General features: G+C 39.9%; 1 protein-coding gene across 1 annotated transcript in view; it reads left to right on the top strand.

The window, feature by feature from the left end:
- LOC120394496 (mitogen-activated protein kinase kinase kinase 15-like) overlaps positions 1 to 19,765 on the top strand; it is a 156,967-nt gene that overhangs the window by 32,563 nt on the left and 104,639 nt on the right. The window contains 2 exon segments of the mRNA XM_039518722.1: positions 12,956 to 13,095; positions 17,930 to 17,953. Of these exon segments, the coding sequence (XP_039374656.1) occupies positions 12,973 to 13,095; positions 17,930 to 17,953 (147 nt within the window). The 5' untranslated portion in view covers positions 12,956 to 12,972.

Here is a 19,765-nt window from a genome sequence, read left to right on the forward strand (position 1 = left end):
GAGCAGTATAAACAAGTTATTGCCTGTATGAACTTTTAGTTTGTACTGACTTCACTAGTGCTTTTTATGTAGCCTGTTGTAAAACTAATAAAAAAATAATCTAGATCAGTTGATGTAATAAACACTGGGTCATTATAAAACCTAATTTCCTCCATACTAATTTTCCCCTACTGTTACTCACACCTTCTTGTCAACTTTTTGAAATGGGCCACTCTCATTACCACTTCAAAAGTGATTTTTCCTCCCTTGGTATCCTACTGTTAATTGAATTGTCTCGTTAGACTGACCTCCCACTTGGTAAGGCAACTCCCATCTTTTCATGTGCTGTGTATTTATACCTGCTACTGTATTTTCCACTCCATGCATCTGATGAAGTAGGTTATAGCCCACAAAAGCTTATGCCCAAATACATTTGTTAGTCTCTAAGGTGCCACAAGGACTCCTCGTTGTTTTTGCTGATACAGACTGACACTGCTACCACTCTGAACCCTAGGGGTACGTGTACCCCTGGTTGAAAACACTGCAATAAAAGATATCAGAGGGATAGCTGTGTTAGTCTGGATCTCTAAAAAGCGACAAAGAGTCCTGTGGCACCTTATAGACTAACAGATGTATTGGAGCATAAGCTTTCTTGGGTGAATACCCGCTTCATCAGATGCATGCAGTGGAAAATACAGTGACAGGTATAAATACACAGCACATGAAAAAGTGGGAGTTGCCTTACCAAATGGGAGGTCAGTCTAACGAGACAATTCAATTAGCATATGACTAAGTGGATATTCGCCCACGAAAGCTTATGCTCCAATACGGCTGTTAGTCTATAAGGTGCCACAGGACTCTTTGTCGCTTTTTCAAATAGAAGATATTACTTCATTCACTTTGTCTCTAATATTCTGGAACAAACACGGCTATAACACTGCAAATTTCTTTTGAATAGGGACTTAAGTGACATTTATTTCTTTCATTATTCAAATAACAATACCTCTCTCTATCTTTAGATATTTGAAAGACAGCTTAAAGCTATTCTGAATATATTATAGATTGTCATCCACAGGTTAGCTGCATTACTTTGTGTATTTGGGGGGGCGGTGTTCTTTGTTTCCTTTTTTGTAAGGATACACAGCTTGTTGATATTTTGCCATGTTCCATTCAAGCACATTAGAGCAAAATATTTGCCTAATCCAGTCATTATTTGAATCTGTTTACACAGCTATCCCAAGACAGGAGCACAGATAAAACATCTGCACCTGGAAACATCTGAACTGTTTGGGGTTTTTTTGTAAAAAAATTTTTTTGAGTGAGTGGGCAGAAATATATCTTCATTTAATGGTAAATTTGATGTTTTTTCTTAAAACCCCAGCTCCTGGAATCAAGAGATTTCAGGAGAATCTCAACCTTTATTTAAAAAAAATAAACAGTTTCTAGCTTCAATAGTGGTATAGAAGAGCTTTAAAACCTGAAGCAAACCCATCCTAATGACTCGTAAACCAAAGCAAATAAAAAGAATCCAACATTTAATGTTTAAAAAATCATGTTTTTTTTTTAAACACTAGGGGTTGGCAGTACTCATAACCTATTTTGTCATCTCTTTAGTTAGAATTAAATATAATTTCTTGGGTAATAATTTTTGAAGCAAAATAATGATGTTGGTCTCAAAATATTCGACTTTGTATGTTAGTTCTTAAATGTGCCATGCAGTCTTTTAGTCATTGAAGCTGAAAAATAAAGTCTGTCCAATTTTTCCTGTGAGACATAATAAATGAAAGAAGAGTGTGACAAATATGCAGTAGTTCTATTTTTAATATGTGTTCTGTGTACTAGAAGATGGATTGTAGCTGTGTTTGGGCACAGTTGTAACTCAACACCATGCTGCTGGTATATATTTAGTAGTTATACTATTTGGATCTAACTGTAGCCCTGTGCTGGAGTTCAGTGTATTTATTTATTTGTGTAGTGTACACTATATATTCACAGAGTTATAGAAATTAGAGAAGGAAAAGACCTGTCAATTTTGTCAGTCTATTGTTTTGCTTGTGTATTATTTTATTAGGCACCTAAAAAAGTGGCTTGATTTTTCAAAGGTGTTGAGCTACAATAGCTTCTGTTGACTTAAGAGAGATTTGTGGGTGCTTAGTAATTCTGAAGCCAATCAATCAGGCTAGCCAGGCACTGAAGGCAATGACACCATAAAGCATCCCAGGAGCATACTCCATTGCAAAATGTTTACAGATAACAACTGAACTGATGAATGGTGCCACTTCCGATTAAAAGTCTGCAATGTAAAATCAATAAAGTAATTTTCTTTATTTCTCATGATCCCTAGCTGAATTAAAGTAAAGTACTTTTTAGGCTACATGTCTGATTAGCTCCACCAGGGACGTGCATTATTTACCATGTAAGAGCTCCCTTATTGACTACTCTATAGTTATGCATGTCTTTTGATGATTACAGACTGAATTACTGTAATATGCTTTCCTTGAGGCTACATTTCATCACTTGTACAAATTTCATTTAATCACTGGTACAAAATGTGGCCATTCGTGACTTTACAGGCTTGATCCTGCTCGCATTGAAATGAATGGGTGCTAACAACTCCTAGATTTGTGTCTAGTGACAAGATGTTCTCAGCTACAGGATAGAGGAAGACCTTGTAGTGGTGCTTCTGAGCCATGCTATCATGAAAGACTGAAGTGCAGCTCCCAGTTAAAGTGTTTGACAGATTCCGTTATGAAAATTGTATTTCTTAGGGCCAGATAATGATAGGTTGGTGGGAAAGTAGTTGACTTTTTTAAATATAGACACATGCACTCCACAAACTAAAGTCAGGCTTGATCTACACTAGGAATTTACATCAGTATAACTTAAGTTGTGTGAGCAACTTAATGTAGTTATACTGACCTAACCTCCCACTGTAGACAGCATTATGTTGATGGAAGGGCTTCTCCTGTCAACATAGCTGCCACCTCTCAGAGAGGTGGATTACCTATGCCGATGGGAGGAGTTCTCCTGTCGGCATAGGCAGTGTCTTCAGTAAGAGCTACAGTGGTGCAGCTGCGCCATTGCAGTGCTGTAAGTCTAGACAAGCCCTCCATCTCTGATCTTGGCTTGAGCTCATAGTTGTCTCTGAAAGATGTGGAAAGGAAAGAGTAATGTGGTGGGAGGAACAGAAGAACATCTAGCATCTTTCCCTCAACACATACTGATGTTAACTGTAACTGACTGGTATGTTCTATGTATTTACAGAAATGTATGGGTAATCCATTTAGGGGAATAATGTTACAACTCTTTATAATACTATCTTTTATTATTGTCTCCATTAAAGGAGACTACCTTATTAACTCATTCCATTGTACTACTTTTTGAGGACTTATGAATCTTTTCATTGTAACTATCATAATTTTTCTATTTGTTCAAAATGCTTATTTTAGAATATCTTGGACTGGTTGAATGTAACTTTTAGTGTTATAGTAGGTTTGATGTAGTGCAAGTATGACCAGTGTCATCAGAATATATTTTCCAGGAAAATAATTTATAATATTCTAAAATTTTCTCTTAATTTAAAGCACTAGAAAAAATTATTAACTTAAAAATGTAGTAGCATATTAGTTTTTTTAATTGCTATATAGATAACGTTAGGATTTACTCTCTTTTTTAAAAGAAATTTTAAAACAAAAGTGGAAAATAGGTAAGTGAAAAGATTACTTAGATTAGTTACACAGAAATTTATTAAAGCATTTTATACTGCCACCTATCTTTGTAATAACTGAAAGCTTTCCACATAACATCAAATAGCAACACTGAAGTCTCTAGTGGAATTCATGGGAGAAATGTCACACACGTTCTTGTGATCAAAACAAAACTCTCATTGGGGCATGGCTGTCATGTTTAAAATATTTCATTAATTTCCTTGTTTGTTTGTTTGTTTTGGTAGGGGCTTATAGTTAGAAGGCGTGTCAAGTGATGTGAGTGTTGTTCTTGTGATGGAAAGGCTTTTCTAAAGAGGCAAGTTCTTCTTTGCTCATATCCATTCCATGTTAGATGTGCATGCACCGTTGCCGGAGATTTTTCCCTTAGTGATATTCAATGGCCCAGCTCTAGCGTCCTCTGGAGGTGCACACTCATGTGCCGGTATAAGGGGCACTGCTGGGCACACATGCTCTGAGTTCCTTCTTGCCTTGGCAAGGTTTTCATCCCAGTGGTTTTTGAATTCTAACTCTTTGTTCTTCCTTACCATAGTTTAGTGTATATAGCTTCTGTAATTAGTATTAGTGTGCATGATTAGTATAAATAGATAGTTTCTGTTGTCGAGGGACTCCTCCACCCCAGGGGCTGGACATGCCCCAGTTCCGGGGCTTCAAATCTTATGCCTCCTGTGGCAAACCCTTGCCTGTGAGTGACCTGCATTCCAGCTGTTTGAAGTGCCTGGGGGAAACTCATGTGAAGGACAAGTGCCAGATCTGTTGGGACTTCAGACCCTGGACTAAAAAAGACAGAGACATTAGGCTGAACCATCCAACTCAAGCCTAGGCGGTCAGGTAGACTTGAGCTCTGGTTGCTAGCCAGTGTCCCCACCAGAGCCTCAGTATCCACACAGCTATTTTTAACATGCTAGTTCAAGTCGTGCTAGCATGAATCTGTGTACCCAGGTTGGGAGGCTCACTCCCAGTTGCAGTGTAGACGTACCCTTGATGACCTGGAAAGTGAGAGACTGGAACTGAAGATCAAACTCCATTTTCCATCACTGGGGTTGGTGAGAGAGCATTGCTTTTCCAGCCAAATATTTGATTGTTTTGATTGCAATTTGTGAGAACAGCTCACCCTCAAACTGTTTTGAAGTACTGTGTAGATTATTTTACAAATTAATTCATTTTAATATTTTATACAAACATGTAGTAACCTTCTTTTTTTAACTTATTGAGACTATGATCAAGTCCTAAACAATTAGTCCATTGGCCTCAAGGTAGGCCAACGCTGCATGCTTTTGCTACACCACATGACTAAAATTCATACGGAAGACGTATATCACAAAACAAAATATGATTGCCTTGTTTGTTGTATTTGACTCATTGTATGTGATTTGATTCTAATTTGACAGGTTAGGAGTAACTCAGTGAAATGATCAGTTACGTAGTATGGTATTGCTAAACTAAAGCATTCAAAAATCAGGAATCAGGCCCCAAACAATCACCACATTGGCCTAAAAATCTTGATTAAAAAATACATTTTAGGTTATTTGGCTTTTAGGCTTTTGATCCCTTAGCAGGGTGGATTGATTTTAATCATGATTAAAATCAGCAAGTAGGAAACCTTGATTTAAATAATAGATTTTTAAATGTGTTTTGTGTTTGTATTTTTCAGTTATTTTCCTAAAGCCAGGTTGATTTTCATTGCTTGGTAACCATTAAAACATGTTGATTTGCAACTAAATATAGCCTTTACATTAAATGTAGTAATTATTTTTGCTAACCAGGAGGTTACATCATATCTAAGGCTAAGATTTTATCATGGTTATTTTTAATAAAGTTATGAACAGGTCACGGGCAATAAACAAAAATTCACAGAGTCCGTGACCTGTCCATGACTTTACTAAAAATAACCGGGGGGCAGGGCAGGGTAGGGGCGAGGAATGGAGTCCCATGGGGGGATGGGGAGATTGACAGGCCATGTCCTGATGCCATGGGGGGGCACAGCCCTGACTTCAGTGGCTGCAGTGAGGGGAACAGCCATGAGGGGCACACAGCTCCCACTCCAGAGCTGGCCTAGCTGCGGGACAGAGGTGTGCGGCCCCGATTGCAGCCCCCACCAAGCCCCAGCCACAGCAGGGGCTGGGGTGGGGGAAGAAGGGGCACATAGCCCTGGGAAACCGCAAGGGGTACACAGCTCCGGCTGCAGCCCCTGCCAAGCCTGGGGTGCTGCACGGTCTGACTTTTTTAACCCTTCGCAGCAAATATGCACCACTCAGGGCCGGCTCCAGGCACCAGCTAAGGAAGCAGGTGCTTGGGGCGGCATTCCGGTTGCTACTGGGCGGCACGTCCGGTTCGGGCGGCAGGTCCTCAGTCCCTGTCGGAATGAAGAACCTGCTGCTGAATTGCCGCCGAAGAGTGGAGTGGCACAATTGCATTGCCGCACCTTTTTTTTTTTTTTTTTTGCCTGGAATCAGCCCTGGCACCACTTGATGTTATTTTTGTATTTAATTTAAATGATGTACTACATTGTTAAGAGCGACAAAGAGTCCTGTGGCACCTTACAGACAAACAGATGTATTGGACCATAAGCTTTCATGGGTAAATACTCACTTCATCACCCACAAAAGCTTATGCTCCGATACGTCTGTTGGTCTATAGGTGCCACAGGACTCTTTCGCTTTTTACAGATCCAGACTAACATGGCTACCCCTCTGATACTAGGTTGTTAAACTTAGGTCTTAATGTAGATTGTCAATTTCAAATTTTTTTGAAATAGGTTTATTTAAAAAAACCCAACAAACCTGTGTTTAATTTAAGTTTTTTAAAAATCTGATTTTTCTTTTAAATTGATGTTTATCCATCCTGTCATTTAGCATATACTCAGGTCACATTTTCAATCTTATTTTTCTACAGCCATGGGGAGTAGAATCTTACTTAAAAAAAAAAAAAGCTGAGATTCTCATGAAATAACATGACTCCAAGAGCCGGGGATTTAAGAAAAGCACCAAATATTGTGAGATTTGCAACACAATCATGAGAATTGGCACTACGGTTGGTGGTCAGAATCAGATTTAAGGTATATAATTATAAGTACTAGTTATGCATGGGGATAACAACTATACAGAAAACTAGTGCCTTAGCTGCAGTTATTATCATTACTTGTAATTATCACCTGTGCTACATCTCTCACAAAACTCAAGGTAATGGGAAGGCAGGAACCAGGAGCTGGCATGGCTGGAGCATTGTGCTCTGGCAATGTCCAGTTGGCAGGTTGTCCTTTTGGAATTGTTGAAGCCAGGATGTAGTCTCTGCATTTCAGGTATTGCCAGACTTGTTTCATTAAGGGAATTTCAATACTTTTTGCTAAAAAGAGAGGCCATAATAGGTCAAAAAATTAGTGAGATTATCAGCATCAAACAGTGGTTTATTGAGAATAGATGTTAACAGTTGCTTCTGTAAGAGATACATCACCTCTTCCTGTTCTGAAAAGAGATTTGACAGTTTCCTCCAATGGACTTAATGCCCCGTCATTCATTTGCACTAGCTATGGAGGACATGGATCCAAATTGCAAATAATAAATTTTTATCCCTGAAGTAAATGAAAATTCCCCAGAGTGCAGAATAGTTGAATCCACAGCTCCATCCAAAGTCTTGCACACCATAGACCTACTCAATTATGTCTTGTCCTCAAGTGGGAGAATTATTGAAGGTCCTATGGTACCAGCGTGACTACCCTGCTTGTTTTCAGACTAGCATAGGCCGCATTTGGCTGGTAGGGTAAATGCTGCACATCTGTGGGCTATTTTGCAGTGGCAATTTCTCTTCCTTTACTACTTTCCTCTTTCTTAGAAATATAGAAACTTGATGTGAAAGCTCTTGATTTTATTTTAGATTCCACTAATAGTGCCATGAATCATAACACAGTCACATAAAGATTTATAGGGTAAGCCAGTTCCCACTCAGGTCACTTATAATTTCATGAAATTATATGTTGCTGTAGGATGTGTTTAGGGTGGAGAATTAAACTCCATCATTTAAACTTGTATATTAATGTATTCCATGCAGCGTCATACAGTAACTTCAAATTCTTTTCTTCATCAAAGGCAATGTTCTCCTTCTTGTTTCAGTTGTCCCAGTTCTTTATCTCTGGCCTATCCAGTCTCTAAGATGTGCTGGTATGGAACTGTAATATAACAAACTGTACATACAATGCTCTATAATAACACAAAGACCTAATTAGAGCTAAAGTATTGTACAATTTATTAATAGTGATGAATTACCTTAATGCAATATAAACTATATGTGTACATACAATAGTTGTCACAATGAAGAAAAGTTTTAAAATGTATTTCCACTCTCCTTTTAAGAAAGAGCTGAAATCCACTCTGAAATTTTCTAGTCACAGAAATCATTTTCAGAAAGAAAAACTATTTCCCTCTCTAACCATAATATAACGGGGCAGCTAAAAATATCTTTTATACTTCAGAAGAAATGAGAAAGCACGGATGTGTCGGGGTGGATTCTTTGAACGTAATGAAGGTGATTGCTGCTGCTCGAGAAACAAACGCCATCTGAGTAGCATTGCTTCTAAAATAGAACATTTTGGTGTGTCTGCTGTCATTTTAATTAAGTGACCCTCCCCTCCCCACACAGTGAATACACTGTGTATATCTTTTTGTAGTATGTTTTGAAAATCTTTCAGCGGAACTGTAAATGTGCAATTTTATATCCTCTGTATCAAGTTCGGTTAAGGAAACATAGGTCAGGCAGTACTTCGAATCTTTGAGAACTTTATTATTAACAGTTATTAGATAACCTTTATGAGGTGCCTTTGTGGGTTTTTTTGTATGAGAGGGTCTCTAAGATACAGTCCGCCCTCTTTAATAGACCCTGACAATGTCACCATTAATTTACCAGTGTCAGGAACTCAGCTGCCTCTGGGCTTGGTCGTCTAGCAATCCAATGAGCTTGGGTGAGCCAAGTAAACCTTCACTAAGTGACGCAGAAAAGCCAACAGCTTACGACCTGTAGCAGCAGCAGCACTGTGACTGCTCAGTGCATTCCATGCCCACAGCTCTGCCAAACCTGCTTCCTGTCTGGCCCTTGTTTTGACCTTTGCCTGCTCTGCTCCAGCCAGAGTACCTGCCTGCCTCTGACTGCCCCCACGATTCTAACTCCTGGCTCTGACCACTGTCTTGTCTTCTGACCATGCCTCTTGTTCTGCCCTCTGACTCTGCTCCGATCACTAGGTTGCACCGCCCACAGCGTAGTGTGTGACGGTGGGAACTCTTGCTCCAGGTCTTGAAGCACACGCCTATGATACAGGAGGCTGAACCTAAGTTTGAACAGAGAGACCATGGTAGCACATTTGGTGGACAAACTGTTCTGCCATGGAGGATATGAGCCAGATAAGAACTGCAGATGCATTTGATCTCTACTTGTATATCATCATGTCACTAGAACTGTGAGATGTCCCTCTGGATCTCAGGACAGCTGTAAGTAAGGTAATCCTTGCTTTTTTTTGCAACAATGCTAGATCTTCAATTCAAGTGCAAGGTCCTTTGTCACTCTAAGGAGATCTGCAGGGTTATGAATTTTAGCATTACTGTAGGGTGGGATGTGGCAGTTGGGGTGAGTGTACTTTTGGAGGTGCTGGGGTAACCATCAGCAAAGTTTAGTGAGCCACCCACAAAGCTACATGCAGCAAAAAGATGACTGTGCCCTTGTCAGTAATGGGATAACAAAATTCATTAAAAGCCAGTATAGGTGACCATTGACACTCATTGGTATCAGTAGCAGCAACACCAGTCACTTGGCAAGAGCCTCTGGGCTTCCCTCCTTCCTCAACAAAGGAAGAGAACTGAGATTTAACCACATCATGTTGGGTATTTGTTGCTGCCATGTTTTGCCCCCAACCTTTTACTACTAGTTCTGTGACCCACTAGACTCAAAAGCCACACTTCTGTCCTGAATTAACACAGCTAGTGCATAAATAAAGCTTTCCTTTCCATTCCCAGTCCCTCAGTGTACCCTTGGAGAGGATGCTTAGAGTGCTCCAGGGAATGGGATGTCTCCTAGCTGTTCTAGTCTGGATCCTAACCATGTCAAGAAGCCAGTCCTGAAGTTTCTTTCTGTTTCACCATTAGTAACTCTGCTTTCAGTTTCCTCCTTGGCTCCCACTCTTCTTCTATATTGTGCCCATTCAGTTCCAGGGGCTCTTTGTATTTCTCTGTCATGGCTGCCATGAGATCATCTGAAGTCAAGGGACCAACACTAAAAACAATTATTTTAAAAAGGAGTGGGGTGGGGAAATCCTGTTCTCCTTTCTGCCTTTTCTTCTGATGCTGCTGTCACTGTCCTGTTAATTTTGTTCTCCTTAGTAATTCTCCTTTATTCTCTCTTCTCCTACACAAAAAAGTCATTAACTTAGAGTTAAGGTTCCCAAGTGTATTTTTTCACACCAGTGCAAACACTAAAAGAGCAAAGGAATTGAAGTAATGCGAGATTCATGCTCAGTGCCGTACCATCAGGATGCTCAGCTATACTTCTACTCTAGTATGCACCTTTAAAACCAAATGAAAAAGATGGGGTAATGTTTTCAGTTGGCAGGATGAAGAAGAATTTCAAATGAAATGACAACCAGGAAATGCAGAAATAACGCAGAAAATATTTGCATATGATTCTGATCTTGCACCAGTTCTACACCAGTTCAACTTTTGATCAGAACCTAATGTCCCATTATACTACTAGAGTGGCAGAAAAGGACCTTAAACCTGCCCAAATGGACAGTTAAGGATCCCATGCCTAAGCTGTGCTGATTGAGTCCATAGCTATCAGTGAAATAACTCCTGATTTTCACCAGTCTAAGTGAGATGAGAATCAGGCCCTTTAACTTTCTGTGGTATTCTGTGGTATTGGTGCTCTATGTTTAAAGCACCCAATTGGAGAGAACCAGGAATACTTGTGCATAGTAGAACCCAACTCTGAATCTCTTTACTCTTTTGTTAAGCTAGCTTGTGTTATTATTAGGGCCCTACCAAATTCACAGTCCATTTTGGTCAATTTCACGGTTCTAGGACTTTAAAAATGGTAAATTTCATGATTTCAGCTATTTAAATATGAAATTTCATGGTGGTGTAATTGTAAGGATACTGACCCAAAAAGGAGTTGGGGGTGGTGGTCTGCAAGGTTATTGTAGAGGTGTTGCGATACTGCTACTCTTACTTCTGTGCTGCTGCTGGTGGCAGCACTGCCTTCAGCACTCTCACACTGGAGAGTGAAGGCAGAGCCGCTATCAGCAGCAGCACAGAAGTAAGGGTAGCATGGTATGGTGTGCCGCCCAGCTCTGAAATCAGCATAGAAGTAAGGGCAGCAATAGTGTGACCAACCTTGTGACCTCCCTGCGACTCCCTTTTGGGTCAGGACCCCCAGTTTGAGAAATGCTGGTCTCCCCATGAAATCTATATAGTATAGGCTAAAAGTATATAAAAGACCAGATTTCACAGTCCGTGATGTGTTTTTCATTACTGTGAATTTGGTAGGGCCCTAGTTATTGTTTTTAACATGGCTTAATTGATTACATTTAACATATATAATTATGTGTTCAGTTTACTCGCTAGAAATCTCTTTGGAAAAGCAACCCTGTTTTTGGAGCTGGGAGAAAGAAGCTCTTTTAAATGATGTTTAAAAATATTGTGAAAATTTCTTTTCACACTGAACAAAAAAAACTTCTCTGCCTATTGAAAATAGTCATAATGAATATACAGGGATGAATAATGTCTGCCTGAAAGGCAGGTGTTTGCCTCTGCTTTTATTTTCAAATTATCAGTTTAATGGATTAAATTATGTTCTGCTGCTTCATACATCACCATCTAACATGCAGGCAAAGAAAATAAATTTCAGTTATTTGCTTGGTGATGCATTATGAATTTGAAAAATACAACTTTGTTTCAATAAATTATATTATGGTTCATCAACAATGCATATTGCTAAATGCAGTATCTATGTCCTACTTGCACACATTGTCTAAATTCTCTCATCAAGAAAGTGATTTTGATTTCACAGCATTATGTTTCCACAAAAACAATTTACACGGGCACAAAACCCACGTCTCGAGTTTTTAGACTTGTTTTTCTGAATGTTAGTATGCAGATCCATAATCAAATTCTCTAAATTTCCCTTCGTTATATACCACTTACATTTCTTAAATGTGGTGCTGAATTATTATAAGGAAAAAAATGTAGATTTTAATGTGTATTTAAAGCACGGTGTACTCTACATCTAGTCCTATTGGTTTCTATAGGTATGTCTGTACTGCAGCCGGGAGGTGTAATTCCCAGCTCGGGTAGATGTACACATGCTAGGTGTGCTCGAGCTGTGTGCTAAAAATAGCAGCATGGCCACAGTGGGATGGACAGCAGTTCAGGCGAGCCACCTGGAGTGCATACCTAAGATCTCAGATGGGATTATACTCTGATGGCCAGCCTGAGCTGCCACCCATGCCACTGCAGTCACACAGCTAGTTTTAGCTGACTAGCTCAAGCACAGCTAGTGTGTGTTCGTCTACCTGAGTTGGGAATTATGCCTCCCAGCTGCAGTACAGACATATAGCCTGTGACATTCTGATATTGAATTCTTCAGCAAACTGGGAACTCTGTGGAAGCTTTGAGAGGACCAGTGGAATTGGTGGGAAAGTACACCAAGATGTGGCTGAGAGGCACCCAGTCTGGTTTGGGTTGTGGGGACAGAGGATTCCTCTCCCTACAGCCCCCCATGATTTTTTGAAGGAAGTGAACAACTAAGGAATGATGAAAGGGGTTGGTCTCAGGAGGTGCCTCAGTGTCTTGGTACATGATTTGGGTCACTTGTGCATTAGTATGAATTGGCTACTGACCTGGTGGCTGGCTGGTGTGGTTTGCCAAAGCGGGCCCTTGAGATCTCTTGCTATAATGGAATAGGGGTAGGCAAATCGGACTTGTTTTCCCTCAGATACAGCATTCTCCTTTCTGGCAATAGTAGTAACTGATGATGATAACATTTTAGCCATTTGTTACTTTATTTACTGCGCGGTATGTGTCTGTCTCTTCCCAGACTGATGGGAAAACTTATTTTTAAATAGACCAAAATGCCATATTGAATGTATGGATTTTGTCTGTTGCCCAAATTTAATTCCATTTTTTTTAAATTTTAAATTCTGTAAAATAAGAATCAGCTTGGAAATGAGTTTTGGTTTTGTTTTTAGCTGTTTTCCCCCCCACCCCTTGTTACAGATGTTGCAGTAGTGGATATGAGTGATGTTTCCAGACAGCCATCACTCTTCTACCACCTTGGAGTGCGTGAAAGCTTTGACATGGCCAATAATGTTATACTCTACCATGATACCGATGCTGACACTGCGCTGTCACTTAAGGTAAGGTCTTCACTTCAAAATCCATTTTAATACAGATGTTGCAAGTGTAGAATCTCATCCTGCAAACACTTGTGCATCTTGGAAGCTTTACCCCTGTGCGTTGACTACTTAACAAAATGGGAGTATTTGTGTTTCTAAAATGACATGCAGGCATGTTTATAGGCCTATAATATGGTAATTGTTTTTCTTCAAACTGCTAGACATGGAAACAAGTGTGTAGTTCTGATTTTCATTAGCTCAGTCACAAGTAAGGTTTGTTTCTTTCTCTTGACTATTGTAAGTATGCTGTAAAAAGATTTTAGGATTTTTGTTTAATAATGACACATTTCATTTGATTTAGGCCCATATTTGAACATACTTTTATTATTAGTCAGCGTACTCATCTCCATTACTATAGGTTTGCTTTGTAGTTTCTAGAGCCTGAGTGGGTGAAACTGTATGCGCACACACACTCAAAAATTCATCTGCTGTTGCTGTGGGGTGAAGATAAGAAATATGTCATCACAAAAGCTTTTTATAAGCTTGTCATTTAATTTTATATTAGGGCAGGGATCGGCAGCCTTTCAGAAGCAGTGTGCCGAGTCTTTATTTATTCACTCTAATTTAAGGTTTTGCATGCCAGTAATACATTTTAACACTTTTAGACGGTCTCTTTCTATAAGTCTATAATATATAACTAAACTATTGTTGTATGTAAAGTAAAAAAGGCTTTTAAAATTTTAAGAAGCTTCATTTAAAATTAAATTAAAATGCAGAGCCCCCCCAGACTGGTGGCCAGGACCTGGGCAGTGTGAGTGCCACTGAAAGTCAGCTTGCATGCCGCCTTCAGCACCTGTGCCATAAGTTGCCTACCCCTGTATTAGGGCAATAAATGTTATTACACTGTAAGCACTCTGGCTAGCCATGGGCAGACTGCCCTGGACACAAATCATAACTCACGGGTACGTCTGTCCGTTTTAGCAGAATAGAGGCAGACATCCTCTTCTGTGCAGCAGATTATCCCTACCTTCATATTCCGACCTTCACATCCTGTAGTCTCTTTGCTGTCCCCACTGCTAAAACCTTTGTCGCAGAGTCATAGAGTTTAAGACCAGAAGAGACGACTAGACCATCTACTCTGACTTTCTGTATGTCATGGGCCACCAACCCCACCCAGCATGCACACATTAAACCCAACAATGGAAATGAGACCAAAGTAAATGAGATCGAAAGAAGACTGGACTAATATTTGCCACAGGCAGAGAATTGGAGGGTCCAAGTTGCACTTGTGCTCAAGGCTGTGGTAATGGCAGGGAAACGATTACTTGAGAGCGATTCAGATAATCCTGGCCAGTGACGTGCATCCATGTGCTGCAGAACAATGAGGAAAAACCCAATATCACTGCAAATCTGATCGGGGAAATTCCTTCTGAATCCACATATGGTGATCAGTTAGGCCCTGAGCATGCCAGCAAGAACAACCAGCCAGCCAAGCATCTGAGAAAGAGAATGCTCGATGCCATATCAGAGCCCTGGCCCTCCGTCCCCAGTGTCCCATCTCCAGCCTTCGCCATCCCTCATGATTCAGAGGAAGGAGATTTAAAAAAATCTCCCAGAATACATTGGAGTGGGAAGGGAAATCCCTTCCTGACCCTTACCAGTGGTTGGCTGAAACCCTGAAGCATGGACATTAGAAACATAAGACACAAACTACAGTGAGCCCCAGCGCTGTTGAGCCCTGCCCCCCACCATCACAAGCAACCTCCATTTTACAATTGCACTCATGAATTTGCCCAGCTCTCTCTGAAAACTAATTAAGTTGTTTGCCCTGACAACTCCTATTGGGAGACTGTCCCAGAACCTTACCCATCGCATGGTTAGAAACCGTCTGCTAATTTCCAGCCTGAATTTTTTCATGGCCAGTTTATATCTATTCTTGTTCCAACATTGTCCTTTTTATCTTAAATGGCTCTTTGTTCTCCCTGATATTTACCCCCCTATAGATACTTCTGTATCTACAGAGAGCATTCATAACCCCCTCTCAACCTTTTTTTTTTTGAGAGACTAAACAAACCAAGCTCTTCCAGTGTCCTGTGATAAGATAGGCCCTCCATTCTCCTGATCTTCCTAATAGCTTTTCTCTGCACCTGTTCTAGTTTAAACTCAACTTTCTTGAATTGTGGTATGTAAATCAGCTTCTGTAACAGATGACTGGAGGCTAGCTAATGTGACTCCAATTTTTTAAAAAGACTCCAGAGGCAATCCTGGAAATTACAGGCTAGTATGCCTAACTTCAGTACCAGGAAAATTTCTTGAAACTACTATAAAGAACATTACCGGACACAAATGAATACACTTTGTTGAGGAAGAGTCAGCATGGCTTTTGTAAAGGGAAATCATGTCTCACCAATCTGTTAGAATTCTTTGAGGATCAACAAACGTGGACAAAGGTGATCTAGTGAATATAGTGTTCTGGGATTTTCAGAAAGCCTTTAACAAGGTCTCTCACCAAAGGCTCTTAAGCAAAGTAAGGGATAAAAGGGAAGGTTCTCTCATGAATCTGTAACTGATTAAAAGACAGGAAACAAGAGGTAGGAAGAGGTCAGTTTTCAGAATGGAGAGATAAATAGCAGTGTCCCCAGGGTCTGTACTGGGACTAGTGCTGTTCAACATATTCATAAATTATCTGGAAAAATGGGTAAACAGTGAGGTGGCAAAATTTGCAGATGATACAAAACTACTCAAGATAGTGAAGTCCAAAGCAGACTGAAAAGAGTTACAAAGGGATCTCACAAAACTGGATGACTGGGCAACAAAATGGCAGATGAAATTAAGTGTTGATAAATGCAAAGTAATGCACATTGGAAAAATTAATCCCAACTATACAAATAAAATGATGGGACTAAAGTAGCTATTACCACACAAGAAAGAGATCTTGGAGTCATTGTGGAGTTCTCTGAAATCATCCATTCTATGTGCAGAGGCAGTCAAAAAGCTAACAATGTTAGGAATCATTAGGAAAAGGATAGATAATAAGACAGAAAATATCATAAATCCATGGCATGCCCACATCTTGAATACTGCATGCAGTTCTGGTCACTCCATCTCAAATAAGTTATATTAGAAAAGATACAGAGTAGGGCAACCAAAATGATTAGAGGTATGGAACGGCTGCCATAGGAGGAGAGATCAATAAGACTGGGACTCGTCAGCTTGGAAAAGAGATGACTAAGGAGGGGATATGATAGAGGTCTATAAAATCATGACTGGTGAGGAGACAGTAAATAAGGAAGTGTTTACTCCTTCACATAACACAGAAACCTAATTAAATTAATAGGCAGCAGGTTTAAAACAAAGAAAAGGATGTATTGCTTCACACAACACTGTCAACCTGTCTCATTGCTAGGGAATGTTGTGAAGGACAAAAATATAACTGGGTTCAAAAAAGACATAGGCCAGGTCTGCACTACATACATACTTCAGGATAACTACGTTACTCACAGGTGTGAAAATCCATATCCCGAGCAATGTAGTTCTACCAACTTTAATCCCTGATGTAGACAGAGCCAACATAGCTACCGCCTCTTGTGGAGATGGAGTTATTAAGCCAGCGTGAAAGCTCTCTCCCATTGGCTTAGAGTGTCTTCACCAGCAGCACTGCAGCAGTGCAGCTGCACTGATGCAAGTTTGTAGTGTAGACCTGCCCTCAGATAAGTTCATGGAGGGCAGGTCCATCAATGGCTGTTAGCCAAGATGATCAGGGATGCAACCCCATGCTCTGGGGGTCCGAAGTCTCTAACTGCCAGAAGCTGAGACTGGATGACAGGGGATGGTTCTCTTAATAATTGCCCTGTTCTCCTCATTCTCTCTGAAGCATTTGGCATTGGCCACTGTCAGAAGACAGGATCATGGCCTTAGATGGACCATTGGACTGACCCATTATGGCTTCTTATGGTGACCAGAATTGTATACAATACTCCAGATCATGTCTTATCAATGCCTTGTATGATGCCTTTTACTTCCATGCCTTGGTCTTCTCCTGTCTTGATTATTATAACCTCCTCTTCACCTGCTCTGCTTTTCACTTTTTCCCACTCCACTGCTGTGCAAAAAGCCATTGCTAAATTCTGCTTATTGTCATAACATTCTAACCGTGTTGAGCACCGAACATGAGGTTCTTCATTATTTTTGTCTCTTTTCAAATCAAATTCTGTCTCATTGTCCTCTTCTCCTCCTAACTCAGACTCAGAACCTTTCCCAGTCCTTCTTTCATCTTTTTTTCTACACTCTCAAGCCATCTTGTATTCTCCTTCCACTTGTCCATTGAGCATGCTTTTCCTTTCCTTACGGTCTCTCCTTGAAAACAACTTCCTTTAGAGAGCCTTCCTTGGTTCTCCTCCTCCCTCATTTGAAATGATATGCTATTTCTTGTGTATCTTAGGCCTGGTCTACACTGGGGGCGGGTCGATCTAAGTTACGCAACTTAGTCGACGTACTTAGATTGACTTACTGTGGTTGTGGTATCTTCTTAGTCGACAGCTGCCACTCCCCCGTCGACTCTGCCTGCGTCTCTCCCGGCGGTGGAGTACAGGAGTTGATGGGAGAGTGCTCGGGGGTCGATTTATTGCATCTAGACTAGAAGCGATAAATCGATACCTGCTGGATCGATCGCTGCCCGCCGATCCGGCGGGTAGTGTCAACATACCCTTAGTTTGTACCTTTACTGAGGCAGGAAATATGACTTACTCAGTCTGTAAAGCAACATGCACACTGATAGGGCTATGCAAATTATTTTTATTGAAAATAATAATCCAGACAAATGTTCCTAAACTTTTCCTTGATCTTTGTTTTCCAGGACATGGTATCTCAGAAAAACACAGTAAGTATTAAATCCTGATTTTTTTTAACATAATGTGAAGATGCCACAAATGATTTAATTTGAAGTGACTAACATGAAAAATACTCCTCAATATTGCATAAGTGGGTTTGCCAAGTCATGCAGTAGTTGCTATAATGTAATCAAGAAGGCTACTTTGTTTAGATGCAGGGTAAATTACTGTAAATCATGCTGACTTCCTCTCCAAAGCATGTTGTTGGTGACATTTTCAGAAATTAGTTTGTCTTTGTGACTGTTGGGAAGATGTACAAAATAGATTTTATTTGACTACATGACCCTGGAGGTCTGGTGAAAAATCTTGAGAGAGATTTTAACTATTATTATATATTGTAGATGGACAACCAAGACTGCACATTTAAGAAGTTTTGTGGGGGGTGCACGCTAGGGTGCATTTTAAATTCCAGGAAACACAGAGAGAGATTCATGGTTCTGACAAAAGACTTGTGGGTGCAAAAGCTTGGTTCTCAAAACAAAGTTATTAGTATTACATTTTCTTAATATCAACTAAAACTAAACAGACCAGGAAACCAGTCCAGTATAAAACATATTTTTGGATGTTTTATTTCTATTATATATATATATATATATATATATATATATATATATATATATATATATACACACACACTCATATTAAAGGATGATTTAGCTCCTTCAGCAGTTACATAGCTTATTATATTTCAGATCATTAAAAGTGGCCATTCCCAATTTAATACTGTACTTTCTAAAGTTGAGAACTGACTTAATTTGTACAAAGCTGAAACCTTGCTTTATCACTTTTTGTTTCCATTTGCACATACACCTAAAACTTGTATTCTATTTTGCATCTACAGAGCAAGAATAAAGACATGAACTTGTTATTTTGTTGTTTGAAAACAAGCAGTTTTAAAACTTTAATTGGAGTTACAGGTTAAATTTGGTAACTTTAACACACTGTGTAGATAAAAAGGCTGCTGTGTAGACCAATATATGGCTAGATTAGACTAAGTAAACATGAGTAAGGGATGTAAGGCCCTCAACCCATTTGCTTGGCCTGCCTGGTAAGGCCCATTTTAGCTCCAGATGTGGTATGGAGTATGCCCACCACTATCTCTGAATATGCTCCCTGCAAACAAGAGTAAGGGGTATGGGTGGTGGAACCTTGCTTCTGAACCCCACCTACCCTCTAGCTGGTCTAAGTAGCTGGCTAGGCGCTAGGAGGAGAAATAAACTGACTTCTTCCAGAGCTACACTCTCTGCATCCCTACCAAAAGCAAGAGAGGAGCAGAGGAAATGTGATTGAGTCACAGTTTCTTCTAGGGGTTGCTCTTGGGATGAAGCAGTTATGTGCTGCCCCTTCATTTAGGACTGATCACAAAAGCACCATCCAGCCTGTAGTAACTCCTGACACCTTTTACTAAAGTGTTTACTGGCATTTTTTTTTTTTTTTTTTGGTAAAATGCCATCAGAGAGAGTTACTAGTTTTAAGTTCCAAGCATGTATTCTTGACTACTTTTTTTGGGGGGCGGGGGGGGGGCAGGGAATATGGCTTGGTTGAAATTTGATGATAGATTATATTTAAATTTATATCCTTAATTTGTTATCTCTGATCAGTTTTATCTGAGATTACTGTGGCAATGTTGTTAAATAACAAACTAATTACACTAATAGATCAAAGTTTTATAACTAAGCTGAAATTACGGTCTCTGTGCATAAACAAGAGTCTGTTTTTTTCCCCTTCCAGAAGTAACTGCATGCTGTAGACAAGACTGTGTTTTGTCACTGTTACAATATTCTACCAATGCTTCATTTGAA

This window comes from Mauremys reevesii, unplaced genomic scaffold (assembly GCF_016161935.1).
Source record: "Mauremys reevesii isolate NIE-2019 unplaced genomic scaffold, ASM1616193v1 Contig61, whole genome shotgun sequence".
Taxonomy (NCBI): Eukaryota; Metazoa; Chordata; order Testudines; family Geoemydidae; genus Mauremys; species Mauremys reevesii.